The following is a 23,427-nucleotide window of genomic DNA, read 5'->3' as shown; positions in this document are numbered from 1 at the left end:
GGCCTTTGGGAAGCTGGAGTAAAAAGTTTTAAACTTCACTTCCGGAAAGTTGCTGGAAACGTAAAATACACTTTCGAGGAATTCCAAACGCTTTTGTCCAAAATAGAATCTTGCCTCAATTCTCGTCCACTGTCGCCTATGTCCCAAAGTCCATCCGACTTTGACGCTCTTACGCCAGGACACTTTCTTATAGGTTCGCCCATTTTGGCACCTATAGATCCGAATGTTCGTGAAGCTCCTATGTCTTTGCTAAATCGTTGGCAGAGACTCCAATCAATTCATCAGCACTTTTGTGCCCGATGGAAAGATGAGTATTTAAAAGAGCTTCATAAACGCCACAAGTGGCAACGGCCGACAGAGAATTTAGAAGAAAACATGTTGGTAGTCGTAAGAGACGAAAACACACCGCCAAACACTTGGCGTCTAGGCAGGATTTCGAAGATATATTTTGGTAGCGATCGTAGAGTCCGCGTTGCCGATGTAGTCACTGAAAAGGGCGTTATTACAAGACCGATTACAAAATTGGTTATCCTTCCATCGGAAAGCACTTAAGATCACTTTACGCTCTTCCTACTCCGATTTCAAGGATTCAACTTACCAGAAATTATATCTACACATACCTTATAGTTCATTATGCGCAATAACGGAAAGAAAAATAAACAAGATAAGTTCAAAGGAAATCGACAGTTTATGTGCAGAATCTGCCGCCATCCACATGCTCTAAGAAAATGCCGACGTTTCCTTGGCCTTAATATAACGCAAAGAAGAGACATCGTGAAGAAATATGGTTATTGTGAAAATTGTTTGGCTCACAGCCACTCAGATGGGGCCTGCTTCACGAAGACCGGTTGCAGGATTTGCCATAAAAACCACCACACTCTTCTTCATGCTCATCCTAGAATTCAGGCCAGAAAACCTTTACCAGATACGCCTACTACAAAGCCGTCCACATCTAAGATGGCTTGCGACACGCAGGCAAAAGGCACCTCGCAATCCTCCACATCTACCAATGAGACATCTTTGACATCCATACTCAAACAAGATGCTATTACGCTGCTACCAACCATCATTGCCAAGGTCGATACGAAAAACGGAAGAAGCATTGTGAGATGTTTATTGGATTCTGGTGCAAGAACAAGCTGTATCTCTTCAAAAACTGTAGATAAGCTTAATTTGATGACACTAGCACTAGATGAAGAAACCATTTGTCCAATAACGTTGTTATCCATTCACGACGAAAATGTGAGCATCAAAACAGTCCTCAAAATGACCAATAGAGTGACCATATCCACCCCAAGTAACTCCATATCCAAATCCATAAGACAGAAATTCCATAACTTCATATTGGCTGATGTTGAATTCTTCAAACCAGCTCCAATAGACATCATATTCGGTGTCGACATATACGCCAAAATATTAAGCGAAGGAATTCTTTGTCGGTCGGGACTCCCAACGGCACAGAATACCATCTTTGGGTGGTCTATCTATGGTCTTTGTTCCAAATAATTTCCTATGAATTTCTATCCGATACGCCAATTTATCCAAATATTACACATTTTTCGCACTATCATTGGAAGTACAAATAAGAACATGTAAACTACCAACTGAAAATTTATCTATATATACATATATATATATATATATATATATATATATATATTCATATTTATATTACCTAGTCTCATAAGCACTTTAATGAAATATCCTTGAATTGAATATGAATTTTTGAATTTAAAGCATAACTGAATTTTTTTACAAATAGAAAATTATAATATGATAGGAAGCATCTGAAGTACGATTGTAGCCTCATTTTTTATTGCAGCCGTACTGCAAGGCGGGCGTCCATTTGTCCAATAACGTTGTTATCCATTCACGACGAAAATGTGAGCATCAAAACAGTCCTCAAAATGACCAATAGAGTGACCATATCCACCCCAAGTAACTCCATATCCAAATCCATAAGACAGAAATTCCATAACTTCATATTGGCTGATGTTGAATTCTTCAAACCAGCTCCAATAGACATCATATTCGGTGTCGACATATACGCCAAAATATTAAGCGAAGGAATTCTTTGTCGGTCGGGACTCCCAACGGCACAGAATACCATCTTTGGGTGGTCTATCTATGGTCTTTGTTCCAAATAATTTCCTATGAATTTCTATCCGATACGCCAATTTATCCAAATATTACACATTTTTCGCACTATCATTGGAAGTACAAATAAGAACATGTAAACTACCAACTGAAAATTTATCTATATATACATATATATATATATATATATATATATATATATATTCATATTTATATTACCTAGTCTCATAAGCACTTTAATGAAATATCCTTGAATTGAATATGAATTTTTGAATTTAAAGCATAACTGAATTTTTTTACAAATAGAAAATTATAATATGATAGGAAGCATCTGAAGTACGATTGTAGCCTCATTTTTTATTGCAGCCGTACTGCAAGGCGGGCGGCATGTTTATGCCAAAATACCATAAACAAATCCTCATACCTAAATCCCTAAAACTTCGTTCAAAAAAAATCCCCAAATACAATTAATATATCTAAGACGTTGCCACAAGTTTATGCTACAACGGCTGTAGCAACAACTTAACGAATAATTTTGACAATCGTACTAAGACGACTTCCGATAGAATTTCGTTAGCATACCTTCTTGTTCACTTGCAACCGTTGTACTGGTAAGACTACGAAAATAAATCCCCTTAAATCAATCCAATCCTAATTCGTTTCAATTTTCCTATTTCTTGTCTTCCATATTGCACTGGAGCAACCAAGTCTCATCTACTCTAACCATTTGAGATTTTGAATTGTTTTCGGCTCATGTGATGTCTCATTTCTCCTCCAAGTAGACTTCAGCTGTTCCATCTCAATATATATATATATATATATATATATATATATATATATTATATATATATATATATATATATATATATATATATATATATATATATATGTATATATATATATATATATATATATATATATATATATATATATATATATATATATATATATATATATATATATATATATATATAATATATATATATATATATATATATATATATATATATATATATATATATATATATATATATATATATATATATATATATATATATATATATATATATATATATATATATATATATATATATATATATATATATATATATATATATATATATATATATATATATATATATATATATATATATATATATATATATATATATATATATATATATATATATATATATATATATATATGTATATATATATATATATATATATATATATATATATATATATATATATATATATATATATATATATATATATATATATATATATATATATATATATATATATATATATATATATATATATATATATATATATATATATATATATATATATATATATATATATATATATATATATATATATATATATATATATATATATATATATATATATATATATATATATATATATATATATATAAAAGTATCATTATTGATTTGAATGAAATTTAAAACAGTGCGATTTGATATACCTCTACACTTGTTTGTTGAATATCATCCAGGTCGGGCCATATTTGAATATAGCTGCCCTATAGACCGATCTTCCAATATAGAGTATTGTATATAATATTGTGTAGAGTATCTGGGCTACATTCGCTATATGGCCCAATCTGGACGATATTCAACAAAAAGGTTTAGAGGGGTGCCAAAACGCACTGTTTCACATTTACAGCATTTGCCAATCAAGTCAGTTTATAGATTTTTGTTGTTCTTCTTATGACGCTACCTCGTAATATAGTACCATAATTCGAACACAGAAAAAATAAAATACTGGGTTTAATTAAGTAATTTGTACATTCATTTAAAAAATTGCTGCATTTTATATTATTGATTAAAAATTTTGCAATTTGTAGTTTTTGTTGTTGTAGCCGTGTGTTATAAACGGAGGCAGCCCTTGTCCATGAAGAACTCCATCTGGTCAATCGGTACGTACAACCGGTCGGCCATGGTATTGCAATTTGTATTTATGATAAGCTCACAAATCCAATTGAAGTTGTTATTAACTCCATAAACCAATTATTTAAAAGTAATCCTTTAAGCAATTTTTTTTTTTCTGTTTTAATAAAAATAAATAAATGATATTTTTCACGTGAATAAAAACCTTTATTTCATTGGATTAAATTGCGTATAAAACATGAAATATATTACTTAATCATGTTTTTCAGTCGAGGACATGGTCCGTAAAGAGTATTACAAAACAAATTACTTTTTATGCATATTTAACATGAATTGTAACAATTACCTAACTTTTTGCTCACAATACCACGAAATCTAGATCCACATGCGTTTTCTTCCGTCCTCATCGCCGTATTCCGTTAATATGGACAATAAACTAATAAAATAAGATAATGTTAATAATTTGTATACATATTTAAAGTGAATTGCCAAATTTTGCATTTTGCTCACCATACCACAAAATTTAGATCCACATATGTTATCTTCCGTCCTCAGCGCCGTTTTCCGTATTGCAACTATGATGAGTGGCGCATGATGCATTTGGCAGCAAAGCTAAAGAGTAAATTGTGGCTTTTGTTGGAAACGATTGCTTAGGATACATTCGAGGTAAAAAGATCGCTAAGTTCTTAAAAGCAGTATTCGAGAAGAAGTCCATTGTAAATCAACTATTGGTTAGAAAGGAACTATTTAATTTGAAATGAATGAGGGTGGGTCCCTAGATGAATTCCTGTGGAAATTTGAGGCGTTGGTAAAAAAATTGAAAACGTATGGAGTAGTTGTTTCCGAAAGCGACAAATTAACACAATTGTTTATGACACTAGCTACAAAATTTTATTCTGTTGTAACTGCTATTCAAAATATAGATGAAGACAAATTGAACTATAGTATGGTTAAAAGTCGTTTGTTGTTAGAAGATACAGAAATATCAAACAAAGTCAGAGAAAATTATAAGAATTTTATATTGTTGTTGTGCGGGTGTAAATAAATAAATTACAAATTTGTTTCTCTTTCGAGACGAGCGCAATGATCGGAGATGCAAATGGAAAAGGAGCAACACACACCAACCACTATGGGACGCGTTTAGTCTTTGGTTAGATGACTTTTCAACCAAATTAGGTGTGATGGCTTCAAGAGCCGTGCGTTGGTATGTTGTATTTGAATCGTATTAATAGCGAAAACGCATCTATGATTCAATTACCACATTAACCACACTCGACAACCTTGTCTATTAGCTGTACTTTTCCTAATGCATGTATTTTTGTGTAAAGACAGACATTCTTTCTGTGACAAATTACACTTCTTCCGTACTACATATGATTTTGTGCATCTGTTGGAAGTTGTATTGATGGCTTCGAACGCTAAGACAACGGCAATGGCCCTCGCTGTTGCTCCGTGTGCCCAGGTTCGAATCCTGACCGGGCTCTGCCGAATTTTTCAAGTTTTTTTGCCTGTTAGGGCTTTCTTTGAAAAAGTCTTACAATAAGAAGTTTCAAGTTAGCTATTTTAAATGTAACAAATTTGGTGACAAAGCTATCGAATGAAAAAAGGAGTGAAAGATAATCAATCCATTTTTGCAAAATGCTCTGGACAGATTCAATTTAAGAGCAACTGTGGTTGTGATGTCAAATTAATGGATGTGTTATACGTGCTCGACCTACGAGATAATCTGCTCTTTGTGAAGTCTACTTCACCTCTTCGTGTTTTGACGTCCAATTTACCAAAAATTAAGCATTGATCTATAAGGGTTATTTATGTAGAAACTTTTATGAGGTATCTATTAAAACAGAAAACTTCTCGGCAAACCTTTCGAATTCGGAAGAGTGGAGCAAGTATCCCTTAATAAAATGAATTCTAAAAGTATGGTCTCGGGAATACAAGTAAAACCGGAAAAATAGATTTTTGTGATGTTTGTTTTGTAGCAGAAAATAGCCAAGAGTCTTTTAATGGCACACGTGAGAGGGAAAAGTGACCTTTATCTTTTATAGATGATGTTACACATTATGCTATTGTCTACAATGTTAAAGTCAATTCTAGCACTAGCAACAACACAGTTTGGTACAGCTATCTCTAAACTTACCGTCCATCAAGGGATAAAATATGCTTCAATTGAACACAAAATTTGATATATGAATAAAGGCATTCAAGTTGAAGAAACTATCGCATATTCTTCTCAGCAAAATGGGGTTGCTGAGCGGTTCAACAGAACCTTAGTTGAAAAAGTAAGGTCTATGCTTATAGAATCAAATACTCCAAAATATCTTTGGAACGAAGCTATTCTAACCGCAGTTTACACAATTAATAGAAGTCCTACGGTATCGTTAGAAGGAAAAGCGAGATGTGGTACGGCTATAAACCTAATATTGCAATCTTAAGAATATTTGGATGTAAAGCCTATGCTTGGATTTCTAAATAGAAAAGGAAAAAACTTGTTCCCAAGAGTAAGCAAATGGTAATGATTGGATATGTTCCAAACGGATACAACAAAGAAAAAAATGTTCACTTCTCGAGATGTTAAATTTGATGAAAATGTATTTCTCTATAAGGAACAGACAAACAAAGGTGTGGATGTTGTTATAGTCAGCAACGAGCAAGAAGCGGAGAGTTTAAAAATTTGGTCGAGATATAAATCAAAATGGTAATAAGTCATCTACTTATAATAAAGGAGAAGGAGAAGAAACCAATGACTTTCCGACGGAATTTGATTCTAATGGCAATAACACGACTGAAGAAGATTCTGATATTGAAGAAACTACTCAGCGAAGAAGCAGCAGAGAACGAAGAATGTCTTTACGTTTCTTGGACTATTTTACAAGCAATTTCATTACACCGGAATCTGCACACGAATTTTTAGCAGCAACGTTTTCCGATAGAGAAAAACAATGTGTGGATAACAACAAATCAGCTTAAGAATGTATAACATCTGAACAGAAAATAAGTATTTCGTATTAAGTTTGACAAAAATGGACTTCCAGCTAGGTATAAAGCCAGACTTGCTGTCAAAGGATTCTTACAGACGTGTAAATTACACTCAGACTTACGCTCCTGTGGCAAAACTAACAACAGTAAGAACCGTTTTAGGAGTTGCCATGAAAAAGAATTTATTCCTAGAACAACTAGATATTAAGACTGCCTTTCTGCTTGGTGATTTGCAAGAGGAAATATATATAGTTGTTCCAGAAGGGATTTCAACAACTCAAGGTAGTGCGTGCAGATTGCTTAAGTGGCTTTATGGTCTAAAACCAGCTCCAACATTTTGGAATGTCACTTTAAACAGATTCCTGTTAAATATTGGATTTCAAAAAGCAAACCATAACTATTGTCTTTATACCATATTTGAAAAAGGAAACGATTACATGTATATCATAATGTATGTGGATGATGTATTAATAGCCGCAACGAATATTACTTCCGTTAACAACTTCGAATGTGAATCGTCGAAACAATTTGAACTGTCTGAAAGTAGAAAATTTAAAATTTTACTTGGAATGAAAGTTGTAGTACAGAACAATATATTGATGTTGTCTCAATAAGCTAATATTAAAAATGTACTACAGAAGCTTTCAATGCAAAAGTTTAATCCTGTGAAAACACCGATGGACAAGGCATGCAATTGGGAAAAACAGAAAACTCAAAGGCCTACTGGGAAGTTTGATGTATATTATGCTTTGCCTGAGACCCGATAGGGTTCTAAGATTTTTGAACCGAAAACTTGTATATGAACCAAATGAGGACGACATATCAACTGGGTACGCCGATGTTGACTGGGGTAGTAACGTAAATGATAGGAAATTTGTCAGCGGATATATTTTCAAAATATTTGGCTGTACTGTATCCTGTTCCAGTAAAAAGCAATAGACCGTTGCAACATCTTCCAGCGAGGCGGAATACATTGCTCTCAGTTCAGCAGCCTCAGAAGCAGTGTGGATCAGGGGAATTCTTCAAGATCGTAGAGTTATCAAGAATTAATTAAATCGTTAAATAATATCTTATTTAAAAATCTATGCAATTTGATTAGATTATATGATTGAGAAGGGGAGTTGAAGTGGTTTTTTCAATCATAGTATGAAATCAATTCAGTCTGTTCGAAATATCCTAAAAGTTCATTCATTCATTCTTTCTTTAAATAAATTCTTTTATTATTCAAACTAAATTTCATCTTTATTCCAGAAAATTTAAAAATATTTGGACAAGCCCTAACCTTTAATAAAAGTTTGAAACAAATTTTTCTTTTACAAGGTACACTTTCTGATTTGGCCGTCATAATTTACAATTGTGTCATATTATGGACTCAAGACTTTTAAATGTTGTTTATGATGATCCGTTTGATGGAAACTATTCAAAATACGACAACGATGCAGAATTTTGGTCCAGTGGAAGCGAGTAAGTTAATGCAGAAAATAGGTGTACACAAATGAAATTTAATTTTATTTTGATTAATTTTGAATTGCAGTACAATGGGTATGCAACTAACAGAGACATTACATGGCATATTACCGATTGCGCCAACAGATGACTTTTGCAAAGATGATGCAGCCTCGACGGCAATTACTTTGCAGCATAGTAAAAATGTGGTCAGTTTCCGAAACACGATAAACATTTTAAGTATTCTTATAAAAATTATTTAATATTTTTAGTTTAATTATGAGGACTTTGCTGGTCGTCATATAACAGCTGGTGGAGCCATAGAAGTAGTAACCGTTGATCCAAATGCTGATGGCTTTGACACTGACAGTGAGGAAGATATTGGTGACAGTGGAGTGTATAGTGGTCTTATAGAATTAGATCGCCAAAGCCAAAGCAGTAATTTAACTTTTCGTACAAGAACGGACAGTTCTTCTATTGGTGACTACGAATCACATACAAGCGACTATGATGATGATGATGATGAGGACAATATAAATAGCAAAAATTTAACAAATAAATCACAAATTGAATTAAATTCTAATGCATCGATTTTAGATATAAAGGCATCTTTAGTTCCTCCGGACGATTTAGTTATGAACATACTACCAAAATCGTATCACAAGAATCGTACCATAAGCACAAACACAATAAATTCAGATGTCGACGGTTTGGGCTTAAACATCGATGCAAATACTTTTGATTTAGCAGAATTTATTACCAAAGATGATTTTGCAATAAATTCTGTCACAGAAAATGTAGTAACTGTTCCACATACGAACGGCAACACAATTAATTTAATGTCTCACAGAAATTTATTAATGCCACAACCAGCTTTCGAAGCTATATCATCCAATGCCAAGGAATCCGACTCTGATTCTGATATCATTGTTGACGTTGAAACTATTGAGGCTGATGATGATGATAATGTTATTTTTTTGAGAAAAGCTTCAGAATTGCTTAATTCAAAGGTTCGAGAGGAACAAATACAAGCCGATGAAGACGTAATTTATGTTGATAATGTTACAATGGATCCTTCATGGATTCCCGGTCAAGCAGCAAAAAAGATTGATCATGGTAAAACAGAGGTAAGCAAAAAATATCGAAAAACCTTTTACTTGGATCGCATAGTATCCTATAAAAAAACCCTACGATCGTAATACTCATTGTTGCCGTTTTTGGTAGGTTCTCATCAATTTTTTTAGGTTTTTTTCTCATAGTAGGTTGGTAGGCTAACATCAATTTTTGTAGGTATTCCCAATGTAAGCCCAAGCACTCGTAAATTTCCGAAGAAATGTGTATTTTTCAGGCTATTTGTCGTGCCGATAGCCCGATTTTATATTCTTAAAATAGTTTAAATATAAACAGAGTTAATTATCGCAAATTTTTTATTCAGAAACTACGATGGTGGGTACCAACGATTCAGCATTTAGCTCGTTTTTACTTGTTATTTTTTATGTAGGTTAGGTTAAATTAGTTTAGAATGTTAGCGTATTTTTTAAACAGACTCACTTGACTAGTTTAAGAACGCGCAACTTATTTTTAATACAAATACTAAACTTTTTTGGGGTTTGCTCTGGATTTTACTTTCACATTTCCCTTACAAATAATTTGATATCAAGTAGTCTCTGTTAGTTTTATTTAAGAAGACTAATGATGAAAATATTCACATTTCATTCACGTGATAACAAAAGTTGATTCAAGGAGTGAACGAAAAAGTGAACCATAGAACACACGATTTTTATTTTTCAAATAAATTTAATAAAAACAAGTTGAAACACATTCACTTCGGCCGGATCGAACTAAATGGCATATAAAATTCTTCGAAATTTGATAAACAGAATAACATTTTTATGAACCCAAGAAATTAGTTCGGGAAATCCATATACAGGTATATACAATTATGATCCGCTCTAGACCATATTGCGAACGTATGTCGTATAACGTATAAACATCGATATCGCATTTTCTTGGCTGTACAACATTTGGTCTTGTGTGGCAACACGACACGATTAAGTAACGGAAAAATAGTCTTCCTCATGTCAATGTGTTTGCGTACTGTCACTTGTTAATCAGGAATTTTTCAATAAAAACCATTCTGCGTAAAATTTGTATATTAGGCGATTATGACTTGACATAAGTATTTTTAAATGCTTAAATAGATCTTATACCAAATTTAAATCAACTATCATATCTTTTTTTCTCATATTTAATATCAAAATTTTTTATCTTCTCTAGGAAAGACAAACTACCATAAACAAGCAAAATCTAGTACGAAATATCACTTTTGTGCCGAATAAAAAACAATGCGATTTATTAAAAGGCAAATTTAGTAAATGTAAAACAAATGTAGTTCAAAAAACCACAAAAAATTCCAAAACAATAAAGCCAAATGAATCTGTTATTGAACGAAAGACTGGCATTGGTATGGGAGGAAAAAATTTGGCGTTGCTGAGGCATGATAGTCTCAATATATCAGAACATAGTTCCGAAGAAAATTCTACATACCGGAAGATTCAAATTAATACAGAAAAGAAGTTGTCGCCAATATCGCCATCCATTCAATCTATTAAGTGGAATGGAGAAACCCCTGCACAAAAGGCGGCACACGCTGTAAAGAGAAAACTAAACTTGGAAGAATACAAAAAGAGGCGGGGAGATGTTCCTACGGCCATCATGCAAGATAACATTGCGTTGGAATCTAACAAAATAGCAAAATTGGAACAAAAGTCAACATCATCAATAAGCTGCAATGTAAAGAGTGTGTCAAATAATTTAACAAATGTAACGGTAAAACATAGCGATGAGGTTATATCAGTCGTAAAAAGTCTTAAGGAGGAAAAAAATAATCCGCAGAAAACGGTTGTTGATCCCATTACAGAGGCTAAGAATAAAGTTTTGCGCATGCAGGAATTAAAGAAAGCTCAGCAAATGCGCATTATTGATTCAACTATTTCTGCAAAGGTTCCAAAAGTTACGAAACTATTGCCGCTTCGAGAAATTGTAAAAGATTCGCCATATTTAAATGAGGGAGTAAATCTCAATTTATCAATTCACTCTTCCAAAAGCCATCCTGATTATGAAGAAATCATTATTATCTCTGCCAGCTGTAATACCGAAATTTCTATACCTCCTACATCCAATCCATGTTCGCAGACTGTTAACAATGCCACCAGATCTTTACTGAAATCTTCTGCACTACTTTGCACTATATCTAACACCTTCCAGAAGGTAAAGGCCAACGAGAATCGTACAATATCTACAAATTCCCTTATTGCCAGTATCCAAGACGTAGTTGTAAAGAAAACCTTGCCGGTGGAAAATAAGGATGATTCTAATGTACTGTTAACGCCAGAACATCATGGCGAAGATAAAATTATTATGCACTTACGTAAGGATAGAATACGCAAGCAAACCTGTACAATCAGCGTCCAAACAGATTTGCAACCTGAATTTCCTCCTTTGCCATTACCCAAAAATGCTATGCAACACAAATCACGGGAGCGAATGCGTAGACAACGAAAAAAGCAATATCGCAAGCGCAAAGAGGTCGTATCTTCGTCCTCAGAATATTCGGCAGGCGAACTATCAGATCAATCCATTGGATCGTCGATTTTACATTCCCGTGACAATAGTTCTTCTTCGTCATTGGAACGTATGCGCACGTACGACAGTGCCATTGGAACTGGAGGTTATTCTTCCCGGAGTAGCCGTAAACATCGCAGCTCAATCTCATCTTCATATTCGGATTCCATCGATCATAAATCTCGAGGACGGCGTCAGCGTAGAACTAGCTACAAGCAACGGTCTTCACGCAAAATGTCCCCAGGCTTTGCGCACAGTTCATCTTCTTATACATCAGATTCAGACCGCTCCAGAAGTCCTGCATATAGGCGATCGCGTAGCAGATCTAACTCGCAAACAATACGACTGCGACGTTCAAGCTATCGCCCGAATAAAAATTATATAGATCGTAATGTATCTCAACCAGCTGTAGAAGAACGTCGCATCGTCTATGTAGGACGATTAGAGCAAGAAACTTCAAAAGATGTGTTGAGACGTAAATTCATACAGTATGGAACAATCAAACAGATAAGCATTCACTATAAAGATACTGGGTAAGTAATAAAAAAGTGTGACTGTTTACAAAACTTTAAAATGATCTTTTCCCATTCCATAATAAGAAAAAGTCGACTGACCTATATCAAAAATTTTGACGACCTTATTCACAAATCTTAATAAAGCCTTAAAATATAAAGGAGATATAAAGGAAAATATTGCATGCTGGCAAAGGATTTTTTATGCTATTTTACTATTGATTATTAATTCCATAACTTTGAGTAGTTTATGCAATGTGGTTGTAGTTGAGATCCAGATCCATAAACTCTGCAGCTTGACATGCTTCTTGATCTAGAGGTAGCGCTGAATCTCACGCTATAGATCATGTAGATCTACCTTAAGGCTCCTGGGCGGTGAATATCTATCCACAAGATATTGATTTGGATAGCAGCACAAAAAGTTTTGATTAGACAGCATGTATTTATGTCTACGCATTGGTAGGATCTTTGTCCCCTGATGGAGGTGAGAACTGAGAAGACAGCCCGTTGCAGCTCGAAGGGCGGCATTCTGACATCTGAATATTATTCCACCGCATGTCACAGAGCTGACGTGAACACACTGGCGATGCATAACTTACCATATATCGGCCAATTGCTTTGGGCTACAAGGTTTCTTTGTCTGCATCCCAAGTGCTGCCGGCAAGTGACTTGAGGACCTTGTTTCTACTTTTGACTTTATCGCAAATTGCTGTGGCATGTGGAGAGAATGTGTAAGAGCTATCAAATGTGACGCTAAGTATTTTTAGGACACTTGATGGTCGGAATTATTTCTCCATCGATCATCACAGTTAGTTCGACATTTACCTCACGCATATTTGTAGTGAACAATGCGGCTGAAGATTTGGTGGCAGATATCTTCAGATTTCTTGCAGCGAAATATGTGGCAAGTTCGTCGAGGTAGAAGTTCAACCTATCGCAGATGTCAACAATGGGTGGGGGGCCTGATGCCATGATCGTACAATCATCCGTCTCTATGCCGTCTGGAGAGGCGGAGTGGAGTATAGGTAGAGGTTAAACAGTGCATGAGATATCACCCCACCTTGGGGAACTCTCTGTTTAACTCTACGGTGTTTCGACTTCTTATCCATAAATTTCACAAATGACTGGTGTCCACACAGCGTTTCAGGACTGGCTGGAGGGACTTGTTGGTGATGTCCTCAAATAGTTTGGCATGGCTGAACGTATCGAATGCTTTCGATAGGTCCAGTGTCCATGCAAAGCAGTTGTTGTGTTATGCAGTCATCGAAATCCATGTTTATGCTTGGCGAATGGAAATACTCGGGAGGGGTAATGCCTCAAGCGTATTTGCTACAGGTGAGAGAAGGGAGATCGGTCTGTACGACTCCCCTAGACTCGGGTCCTTTGTAGGCTTCAGTAGCGGGATCACTGGCCATTTTCCAGACATCGGGAACTATAAGATTTCAAAGACAGTTTGAGGTAAGGTACTCAACTTCAGATAAATCCAGATTCTTCAGCATCAGTGTAGAGATTCCGTCGGGGTCCAACGCCTTAGATGATTTGGCGCCACGGATGACATTCGTAACTTCACCCACGGTAAATTGTGATGGCTGTCCATCGGCTCGCAGACCACGGATACAGCGGATGGCTCTCCTCCTTGCCTTGTCACTCTCGGGGTGCACTATATATTGACGGTTGAAAAACCTGGCGCATTTCTTCGGATCAGTCACGGTTACTTCGCCAAAAGTGACTGAGGTCCTGTCTTCCCATCTATCGGGGTTCGAGAGTGGCTTAACAGTAGACCACAGCTTGCCTAGACCTGTGCCTAAGTTTCATTGCTCCAAGTGTCCAGCCACAAATTCCGCTTATGTTCGTTGACTACCCTGTTTATTCCATCACCCTCGTCTGCGAGTACCCTGCACGAAATGGTGTATTACGAAGGCCAATCCCCCACCTCCATTACTTGAGCGATCCTTACATAGCACATTGTATCCGTGATAACTATGCAAGCTGCAGTTGTTGGTCAGCTTTGTCTCCTGGATCGCTTGGACCAATATGTTCTTCCGATTCATAAAATCCCCAATCTCGTCGATCTTGCCACGGAGACCGTTGCAATTCAGGTGCAAAACTGATACACTTCCCTGCACTGGCCTGGCAATATTGAGGCTGGGATTCTGCTGTTGCGTATATTGCCGCACGGGAGAGGTCCGATGACGACGCTTGTGACCAACTGCTATGTTCGCACAGCACCTTGCAACATACTCAATATGACTGTACTCCCGGTTTGATGTTAGGTAAGAGCAAGATCGGAAATGTTCCCACTCCATGCTTCGATTACACCTCACCGACCGATGATGAAGGCGGTTCTGGCAAACCGAACAGAACCAGGGTCTGGAGTTCTTTTTAATCCCGGCACGGGACGAGAAAAAGGTAGAACACGTACACTGAGGGGGCAGCCTTTGCCGATGAAGGATTCTATCGGGTCAATCCGGTGCGTGCTGCCATGGGATAGATGGAATATGGTAGTACTATTTTACTATGTACAGATTTTTTTATTTATTTTTTTAAGCAAAATTTAGAAATCGAGGATTTAGAACAAATTTGATTTCCAAAATATCGAATTCAAAGAATTTATTACATTTCCAAGAAAATATATGAATTTAACTATTAATACCTAATACAAAAACGAGTGACACTTGTTTGTAATAAATGTGGGACATATGTCGATATGCGGTGCTCTTCGCAGCGCAAAATAACTTGGCGCAAATAGTAAATGAAATGACACATATGTATTTCCTGTGCCCAAGAAACACTAAAACCCAGACCTAGGAACTCTTCGACTAAGATGCTATGCGTCCAAAGGGATCTGATCCTAAGCCGAGAAGGATTGGCTGGGCCGTTACACAATCAGACAATCAGCCTACAATCAGACATATATCTAACATTATTTTGTGAATATCGAGAATCTCAATTTTGAGCGATGTGGCTGTTTGTTCATTTCTTTTGTGAATGATGTGAATCAACATGGCAAACAAGTGTGGAAAATCTTCACCAATTTGACCAATTTGTGAGATAAAATGCTTTTGATATTGCCAACACATTGGGCCTTCCATAGACAACAGTACTAAAAATTTGAGATAGAATTTGTTTAACTGCATGTGCGGTTGGAACTAGAAAAAATGGGAAGGGCTTTGTAATTAATGTATGTTGTTGTTGGATTTCTTTCTCCAGCTGAAACCAATAGGGTTTTTTTTCTATTTAGAACAGAAAGCAAAATAAATCCCATTTTTAAAAAGTTTTAGGCAAAATGTTGCCTCATCTTCAGTCCGCTTACTCCAAAATGATTACATGCGTACAACTACTCATTAATTAGTGAGCTGTGCAATGGTAGAAGCATGCATTTTTGAGACGAACATTGGTTCATATAGGAGTACCTTTTTTCGAGCGCAGTAAGAAAAGTAAACCACCAAAAACTCTCCTGGCACGGGATTGCTGTCAGCACCACACAGGCCGGAACATTGATGTCCTATCAGTGTGATGTTCATTGCTATCACGAGAAGCTTAGCTGCGAGCTACCGGGCTCGTCCACAGTTTGTGGATAGGGGATGCTCCATACGGAGTAGCTGCAACGGGAGTCGCGGACAATCAACGGTATCGAGCGGAATGTCTCGGTGAGAGGTCGGACGGTACCGGCAAAATTGCAAATTTTGCACATGAACATTCCATTAAGGAACAGGGGCAAACTTCTCACATATCAATGAGTGCAGTCCGATTCAAGTTAAAGCTCAATGATAAGGGGCCTCCTTTTTATAGCCGAGTCCGAACGACGTGCCGCAGTGCGACACCTATTTGGAGAGAAGTTTTACATGGCCTAGTACGTCACAAATGTTGCCAGCATTAGGAGGGGAAAACTATCGCTGAAAATTTTTTTGATGGTCTCGTTAGAATTCGAAGCCAGGCGTTCAGCGTCATAGGCGGAAATGTTAACCTATGCGCTACGGTGGCCTCCGACACCGGGCCCATAATTCACATATGTGGCTACAACAATAACCACTATTTCCAACTCTTCGTTCGTTTGCCAAATAGTAACCTTCCAATGTGTGCATATTGCAGAATACACATTTAGGGCATGTCATCCGTTCATTCATCCATCTATTTTTGCGCTACTTTTTATTTTGGTTTTGTTTGAGAGTCAACTGACTCTCATACAGCCAGGATATCTAGTTAATAAATTAAAACATAAATCATAGGGCATCCAGTTTCTTTGTTAATGATCACGATATAAAATGTCCAAACTAAGGAGTATCAACCAATCTCTTGACATACATGCTATAATATTTTAACACCGATTGAATAAAACAAATAAACTATGCGAATGCAAAGTCATGTGAATCAAACTATAGTCTCACGGCCAGTAAAACGAAAATACAGTTATGTGTAACTGTAACAACACAAAACGAATAGAATAACAACGAGGACTCCACAATAATTCGTCACCAATCGTAAGACGAGGTTAATCGAATGACAACGTAAATCGAAGCTAATAGGAACAATTTCTTTGACGACGGAAATCAAAACGGCGTTACCCGAGACGTTAAATTTATTTAATCGAGGTATTACTGTACTTAGTGAATGGATGCTTATTATACCCTACACCACTACTGTGGTACGGGGTATTATAACCGAAACCCTGTATACCGATCGATTCAGAATCACTTTCTGATACGATTAGCTATGCCCGTCTGTCCATGTTAATTTGTGTACAAAGTACAGGTCGCAGTTTTCATCCGATCATCTTCAAATTTGCTACAGGCATGTTTTTCGGCCTAGAGACGAAGCCTATTGAAATTGAAAAAAATCGGTTCAGATCTGGATATAGCGCTCTCATATATATGTTCGTCCGATTTTCAGTAATAATGCAAAAAAATGGTCATTTGCTTACCGATTCTCTCGAAAATTGGCAGGATGGATTTTATTACGACTCTGGTGAATTTCATGGATATCGGTTCAGATTTAAATATATCTCTCATATATATATATATATCGCCCGATTTTCACTCCTAGAACCACTGCAAGAACATTTATTAACCAACCTTGCCAAAATATTGCACAACGCTTTCCTCGATGACTACCATAATATACATAGAGTTTTGTAAATATCGGTTCAGATTTAGATATAGCTCCTTTATATATTTTCGTCCGATTTACAGTAATATTGCAATAAAATGGTCTTTTGGTAACCGATTTTCTCGAAATTCGGCAGGTGGGATTTTCTCTTGTCTCTCAATATTACTGGTGAGTTTCATGGAAATCGGTTCAGATTTAGATATAGCTCTCATATATATATATATATATCGCTTGATTTTAACTTCTAGAGTCATAGCAAGCTCATTTATTGATCCATCTTGCCAAAATTTGTATCTGATGAGTTGCTCGAAATCGGTTCAGATTTAGATATAGCTTTCATATATATGTTCGTCCGATTTTGAGAAATATTGCAAAAAAGTGATAATTTATTCTCCGATTCTGTCGAAATTTTACAGGAAGGGTTTTATTATGACTCTTAATATTACTGGTGAATTTCATAGAAATCGACCCAGATTTAGATATAGCTGTCATATATGTATTGGGTTGCCCAAAAAGTAATTGCGGATTTTTTAAAAGAAAGTAAATGCATTTTTAATAAAACTTAGAATGAACTTTAATCAAATATACTTTTTTTACACTTTTTTTCTAAATCAAGCTTAAATTAACAGCTGATAAATGACAATTAAAGAGTCACAAGCTGTGAAAAAATTTGTCAACGCCGACTATATGAAAAATCCGCAATTACTTTTTGGGCAACCCAATATATCGCCAGTTCTGCACCCCAAGAGCCACGGCAAGCGCATTGTTTGACCAATCTTGCCAAAATTTTGCACAACGCTTTCCTCGACGTCTACCACATTATCTGAGAAGTTTGCTCGAAATCAATTCAGAATAATATACAGCTCCCATATATACGTTCGTCAGATTTTGGGTAATTTGCCATAATGTTGTCATTTGTCAACCGTAGTTTTTACAGTTTGAACATATTTGCTCGCCGAGGTCCATCAAAATTGGTTCAGAATTGGATATAGGTCCCACATTGTACTTATAGGGTAGGTGTAGGGTATTATACAGTCGGCACCGCCCGACTTTTGCCCTTCATTACTGGTTTTTAGTGTGTCACCTTTCTTCATTTGATTATTACTTTTATCGTAGTAACATTAATTTTTTTTTTGTTTTTTTAGTATGAAGTATGGATTTGTTACTTTTGAACGTTCAAATGACGCCTTTAATGCCATAGACAACAGCACACGTGATCCTCAAATAAGTATGTACGATGTCAGTTTTGGTGGCAGACGCGCATTCTGCAGAGCTTCATATGCTGATTTAGGTAAATTGTAGCTAATTGAAAAACAGCAATATATGTTATTATAATTTTTGTTATTTATTTATTACATAGACAACGCTGGCATCAACACCTATCAATCATTTGTTTTCCCACAACAGCAACAACAGCCTAAAGAAGAGGATTCATTTGAGGCTCTTCTAATGAAAATGAAAGCCAAATTGAATGCTAATAAAAGTATAACTTCGACTACAGCGTCGCCAACTTCATCGTCATGTTCTTCAGTTAACACGATAACAAATTCAAGCGATAAAATTTGACAGCTATATTGCATATTTAGTCGCTGTCGTTCGGCATATTGCAATAAAAATGAAAATTTTAAAAATATCATTTACACTTGCTATAGAACAGCCTTTGCAGGGAATTTCCGAATGATTGCTAAATCGTCTTTCTGTTAATTCCTACATAATCTACACTTTATTTCCTATTGCAAAGAAGAAATTGTTTTTCTTATCTATGTATTTACGAACTGTTTCGACTCTGCAATTGTTGTATTCTATACGATAGATGTAAACATTTTTCTTTTCCTAACACACAAATATTATGAGGCTTTGTTTGGACAACTTTTTTTAAGTTAAAAAAGTTTGGCCAGGAAAATACTCTTGCTTCGACATTTTGCAGAAGACAAAGCCTCCCATACGATTATTATTTGTTAGATGTGATTCTTAAAGTGTTTTTTCTTTGTGTGTGTGCCAATTGAAAACAATTCACTACATGAGATTAAAAAATGCTCTGGAGGATATTTTTTTCCACTGGTGAGAAAAAAATTACAAATGCTGTACCAAACGGTAACTTTTTCACTATGCAAATTTTTAACATTTCTGCCAGAACAAAAAGAAGCCACTCTTTTTTTGAAAAATCTAAATTTATTTAAAATCACTAGAAATAAGAACAATAAAATACTTGTTCACAGAAAATTTTGCCCTTTGAACTAAAGGTTTTATTGTACTATGATATCATTAACATAAAATCCGAATGGTTGGTTACAGATGCCGACGTCGTCCAACAAATATTTCACACAGCGGTTGGAAACGTCTCTAAAAGAAAACAACAATTGTTTTACCAATTTCTTTAACAGTGCAGCATTTATCATCAATTTTTAAATGGCAACGTTGTTACATAGTAATATTTTTAACGTAATAGGTATATTTAAATCATTAACAATAGGGGTGTTTTATTTACCTATTAAGAGCATTTTCTCGCTTAGTTTGTATGGAGAAAAATACTATTCCCGATGAGCTAAAATCGCCGTTTTTTTTAAAGATATGGTGTCATCATTAAATTTGAACGACAAAACTAAAATCACATTTATGAACTCCGAGAAATTTTTATTTTAAATTAAAATGACTCATTTTGTTGTTTTTTTCATATTTGATTATTTCGGATGTGTGTCAGTGCTGCCAATGTTAAATTACAAAGTATTTAGCGGGAAGAGAGTTTTATTTATCCATAAGCTAGCGAATCCGTTAGACTGGTAAATAAAACAACCTAAATATATGTGCTTAAGCGGCTAGTAATCGCCGCATGCACATGGAATTAGACCAGCGTATCTATTTACAACTAGCAACATCCAAATCTGCTCCAAAAACGTAAATAATTACATCTCGTCTGCCAAAAATTTTATTCAACACACCCGAACGTAAATATGTCACTAACCCTTCAACATTTGCTGTGTTTTATTTACCATTCTAGCGGATTCGCTAGCTTATGGATAAATAAAATGCTCTCTCGCTAAATGCTTTATACTTTAACGTTGGCGACACTGACACCACATCTGAAATAATTAAATAATTAAACACAAACAAAATAAGTCAATTTTAAATAAACGTTTCTTGGAGTCCATAAATGTGATTTTTTTTTAAATCTTGAGCAATTTTGCGACTTCAGAATGTTTAATCAGCGAATGACTATGTTGCGTTCTTCCTCTTTTAGTTTTGTCGTTCAAATTGAATGATGACACCATATCTTTTAATAAACGGCGATAAGATTAGCCGCTTAGCTAAACGGGGATAGCATTTTTCTCCATACAAATTAAGCGAGAAAATCTGCTTAATGGGTGAATAAAAACCCATTTTGTTATCGATTGGCACACACAATTAGACAACAATGTTGCACATTGACAGATGTGATGTGAAGGAGAAACAAAAACTACCGTTTGTAAATTGCCCAACAAACATAGTCAATTTTGAAGTTGGTTAAGTTATGCCTCCATACACATAAACACTTTGAATGATTACAATTTATCTATTTTTTAAGTTTAAACATTCGCCAAACGCAATAAGTTATCGGCTTACATTTATTGTGAGTGATGAGCGACCATCCGCCGTAATGGAACATGATATGTTGGGTGCTTCTCATAAATGTGTGGTACGATAAAGAAGGCCGATAAGATTTGCAAAAATAACACTACATAACGCTTTCCGAGGCGACAAGTTGGTGTTGATATTGAGATCAATTTTGTCGTTCTTAGTTTTACCATCAAGAGCAAACAATCCACACACAAACATATGCTTAGACATATGACCCTGTTATTCTAAGAGCGTCGTAAATTAAATTTGTTAAATTTGGTGACATGATCTAATAATATTTGCATACTTACACGATTGAAGTTCGTATGTTACCAGGGCTGGCCCAAAATCATAGTTTGTGACACTCTTGGAGTAACCGGGCAAATATTTTTTATTTAACTTGAATTTGGTTAGTCTGGAGAGATAGCTTATTTCAAGTGTAGCATGAATTAACTGTTGATAATAAAACCTTGATATTAGCTTGTAATGTATTGATTTAATTTTTTTTAATTGTATAACTTAATGCCTGTTAAAAGATAAAACTACTAGACAGACTAAATTTAGTAAACGCTCTTCTGGTTGCTGCAACTGATATATTCTAAACGAAGTGCATTGAGTTTTGATATTCTTTGTTGTAAGTTTAAAATGTGTGTATAAAGCCTTTCGCAATTTCATTTTGCTATAATTTTTGTACCAAGAATGCTACAAAAAGTGTCTAAATGCAATTTAGAGAGATAAAATTTTGTAACAAAAAAATGTTGTTTTTCATTACGCTTTAACTATTTCAGAAATTGTTTAATTTTAATAAAATGATTTGCATATGATTTGAAAATGTTGTTTTTTTTTGTAGTTTTGGGATTTCATGCAGGTTATCCGTCCAGCTATAGATCATTGACATAAATGATTCTTTTGAAAGAATAACATAGCAATCAACTCTTAAAAGTTAGGCGTTTAAGGCCTGGCTGGAGGGACGTGTTGGCGATGTCCTCAAATAATTTGGCATGGCTGACCGTGTCGAATGCCTTCGGTAGGTCCAGTGCCACGAGGACCGTCCTATCACATGGCCTGGGTTGATTGAAGCCACGGCAAATGTGTGTGGTGATGGCATGCAAAGCTGTTGTTGTGCTGTGCAGTCTCCGAAATCCGTGTTGATGCTCGGCGAATGGAAATTCTCCTACGGGGCTCGGGAGGAGTAATGCCTCAAGCGTCTTAGCCACTGGTGAGAGAAGGGAGATCGGTCTGTACGACTCTCCCAAACTCGGGTCTTTACCAGGCTTCAGTAGCGGGATAACTCTGCCCATTTTCCAGACATCGGGAACTATAAGAGTGTTCAATGACAGGTTAAGGACAGTGGTAAGGTACTCAACTCCAGGTAAATCCAGATTCTTCAGCATCAATGTAGAGATTCCGTCGGGACCCAACGCCTTGGAAGATTTGGCGCCACGGATGACATTCGTAACTTCGCCCACGGTAAATTGTGATGGCTGTTCATCGGCTCGGAGACCACGAATACGGCGAATGGCTCTCCTCCTTGCCCTGTCTCTCTCGGGATGCACAATAAATTGACGGTTGAACAACCTGGCGCATCTCTTCGGATCAGTCACGGTTAACTCGCCAAAAGTGACTGAGGTCCTGTCGTCCCGTCTACCGGGGTTCGAGAGAGACTTAACAGTGGCCACAATTTGCCTGCACCGGTGCCTAAGTTACATTGCTCCAAGTGTTCCAGCCACAAATTCCGCTTATGTTCGTTGACTACCCTGTTTATTTCCAGATTCAGCTCGCTGATTCTGGGGTTAGCGGGGTCCATAGCACGAATCCCATCACGCTCGTCTGCGAGTACCACTGCTTGCGCCGGGAAATTGGGTTGCACTTGCGGTATTCGACCGGCTGGTATAAAGCGAGCGGCTGCTGCGTTGATGATGTCTCGGAATTTTCTCTCGGCCACAAGCACATCAGAGGGGGGTGGCAGTTCATTGAAGCGGCGATTGGTATACTCTCTGAAGCCAGTCCAATTGGCCTTCTTGCAGTTGATGAACGTTCGGCGCTCAGAGGTTATGAAGTCGGGTGGTCGGTCGATGGTGAGGATTATGGGGAGGTGGTCTGACCCCAAAGAGATGACGGCTTGCCAGGATACGTCACTCAGGAGATCAGGG

General features: G+C 36.1%; 1 protein-coding gene across 2 annotated transcripts in view; it reads left to right on the top strand.

Moving 5' to 3' along the window:
• LOC106094035 (uncharacterized) overlaps positions 1-19,316 on the top strand; it is a 28,634-nt gene extending 9,318 nt beyond the window's left edge. Inside the window, exons 2-7 of one of the 2 annotated variants that reach the window (XM_013261206.2) lie at positions 8,313-8,456; positions 8,527-8,647; positions 8,711-9,565; positions 10,716-12,595; positions 18,826-18,971; positions 19,041-19,316. In XM_013261206.2, coding sequence (XP_013116660.1) covers positions 8,359-8,456; positions 8,527-8,647; positions 8,711-9,565; positions 10,716-12,595; positions 18,826-18,971; positions 19,041-19,246 — 3,306 coding nt within the window. In that variant the 5' untranslated portion in view covers positions 8,313-8,358 and the 3' untranslated portion in view covers positions 19,247-19,316. Of the gene's footprint in view, positions 1-8,286; positions 8,457-8,526; positions 8,648-8,710; positions 9,566-10,715; positions 12,596-18,825; positions 18,972-19,040 lie in introns of both variants that reach the window. The other variant, XM_013261207.2, reaches the window with a different exon arrangement.
• The last annotated feature ends 4,111 nt before the right edge of the window (positions 19,317-23,427 follow it).

The sequence above is a fragment of the Stomoxys calcitrans genome, chromosome 2, assembly GCF_963082655.1.
Source record: "Stomoxys calcitrans chromosome 2, idStoCalc2.1, whole genome shotgun sequence".
Taxonomy (NCBI): domain Eukaryota; kingdom Metazoa; phylum Arthropoda; class Insecta; order Diptera; family Muscidae; genus Stomoxys; species Stomoxys calcitrans.
Note: the sequence above shows the minus strand (reverse complement) of the source record. Positions and strands in the feature narration are given on the sequence as shown.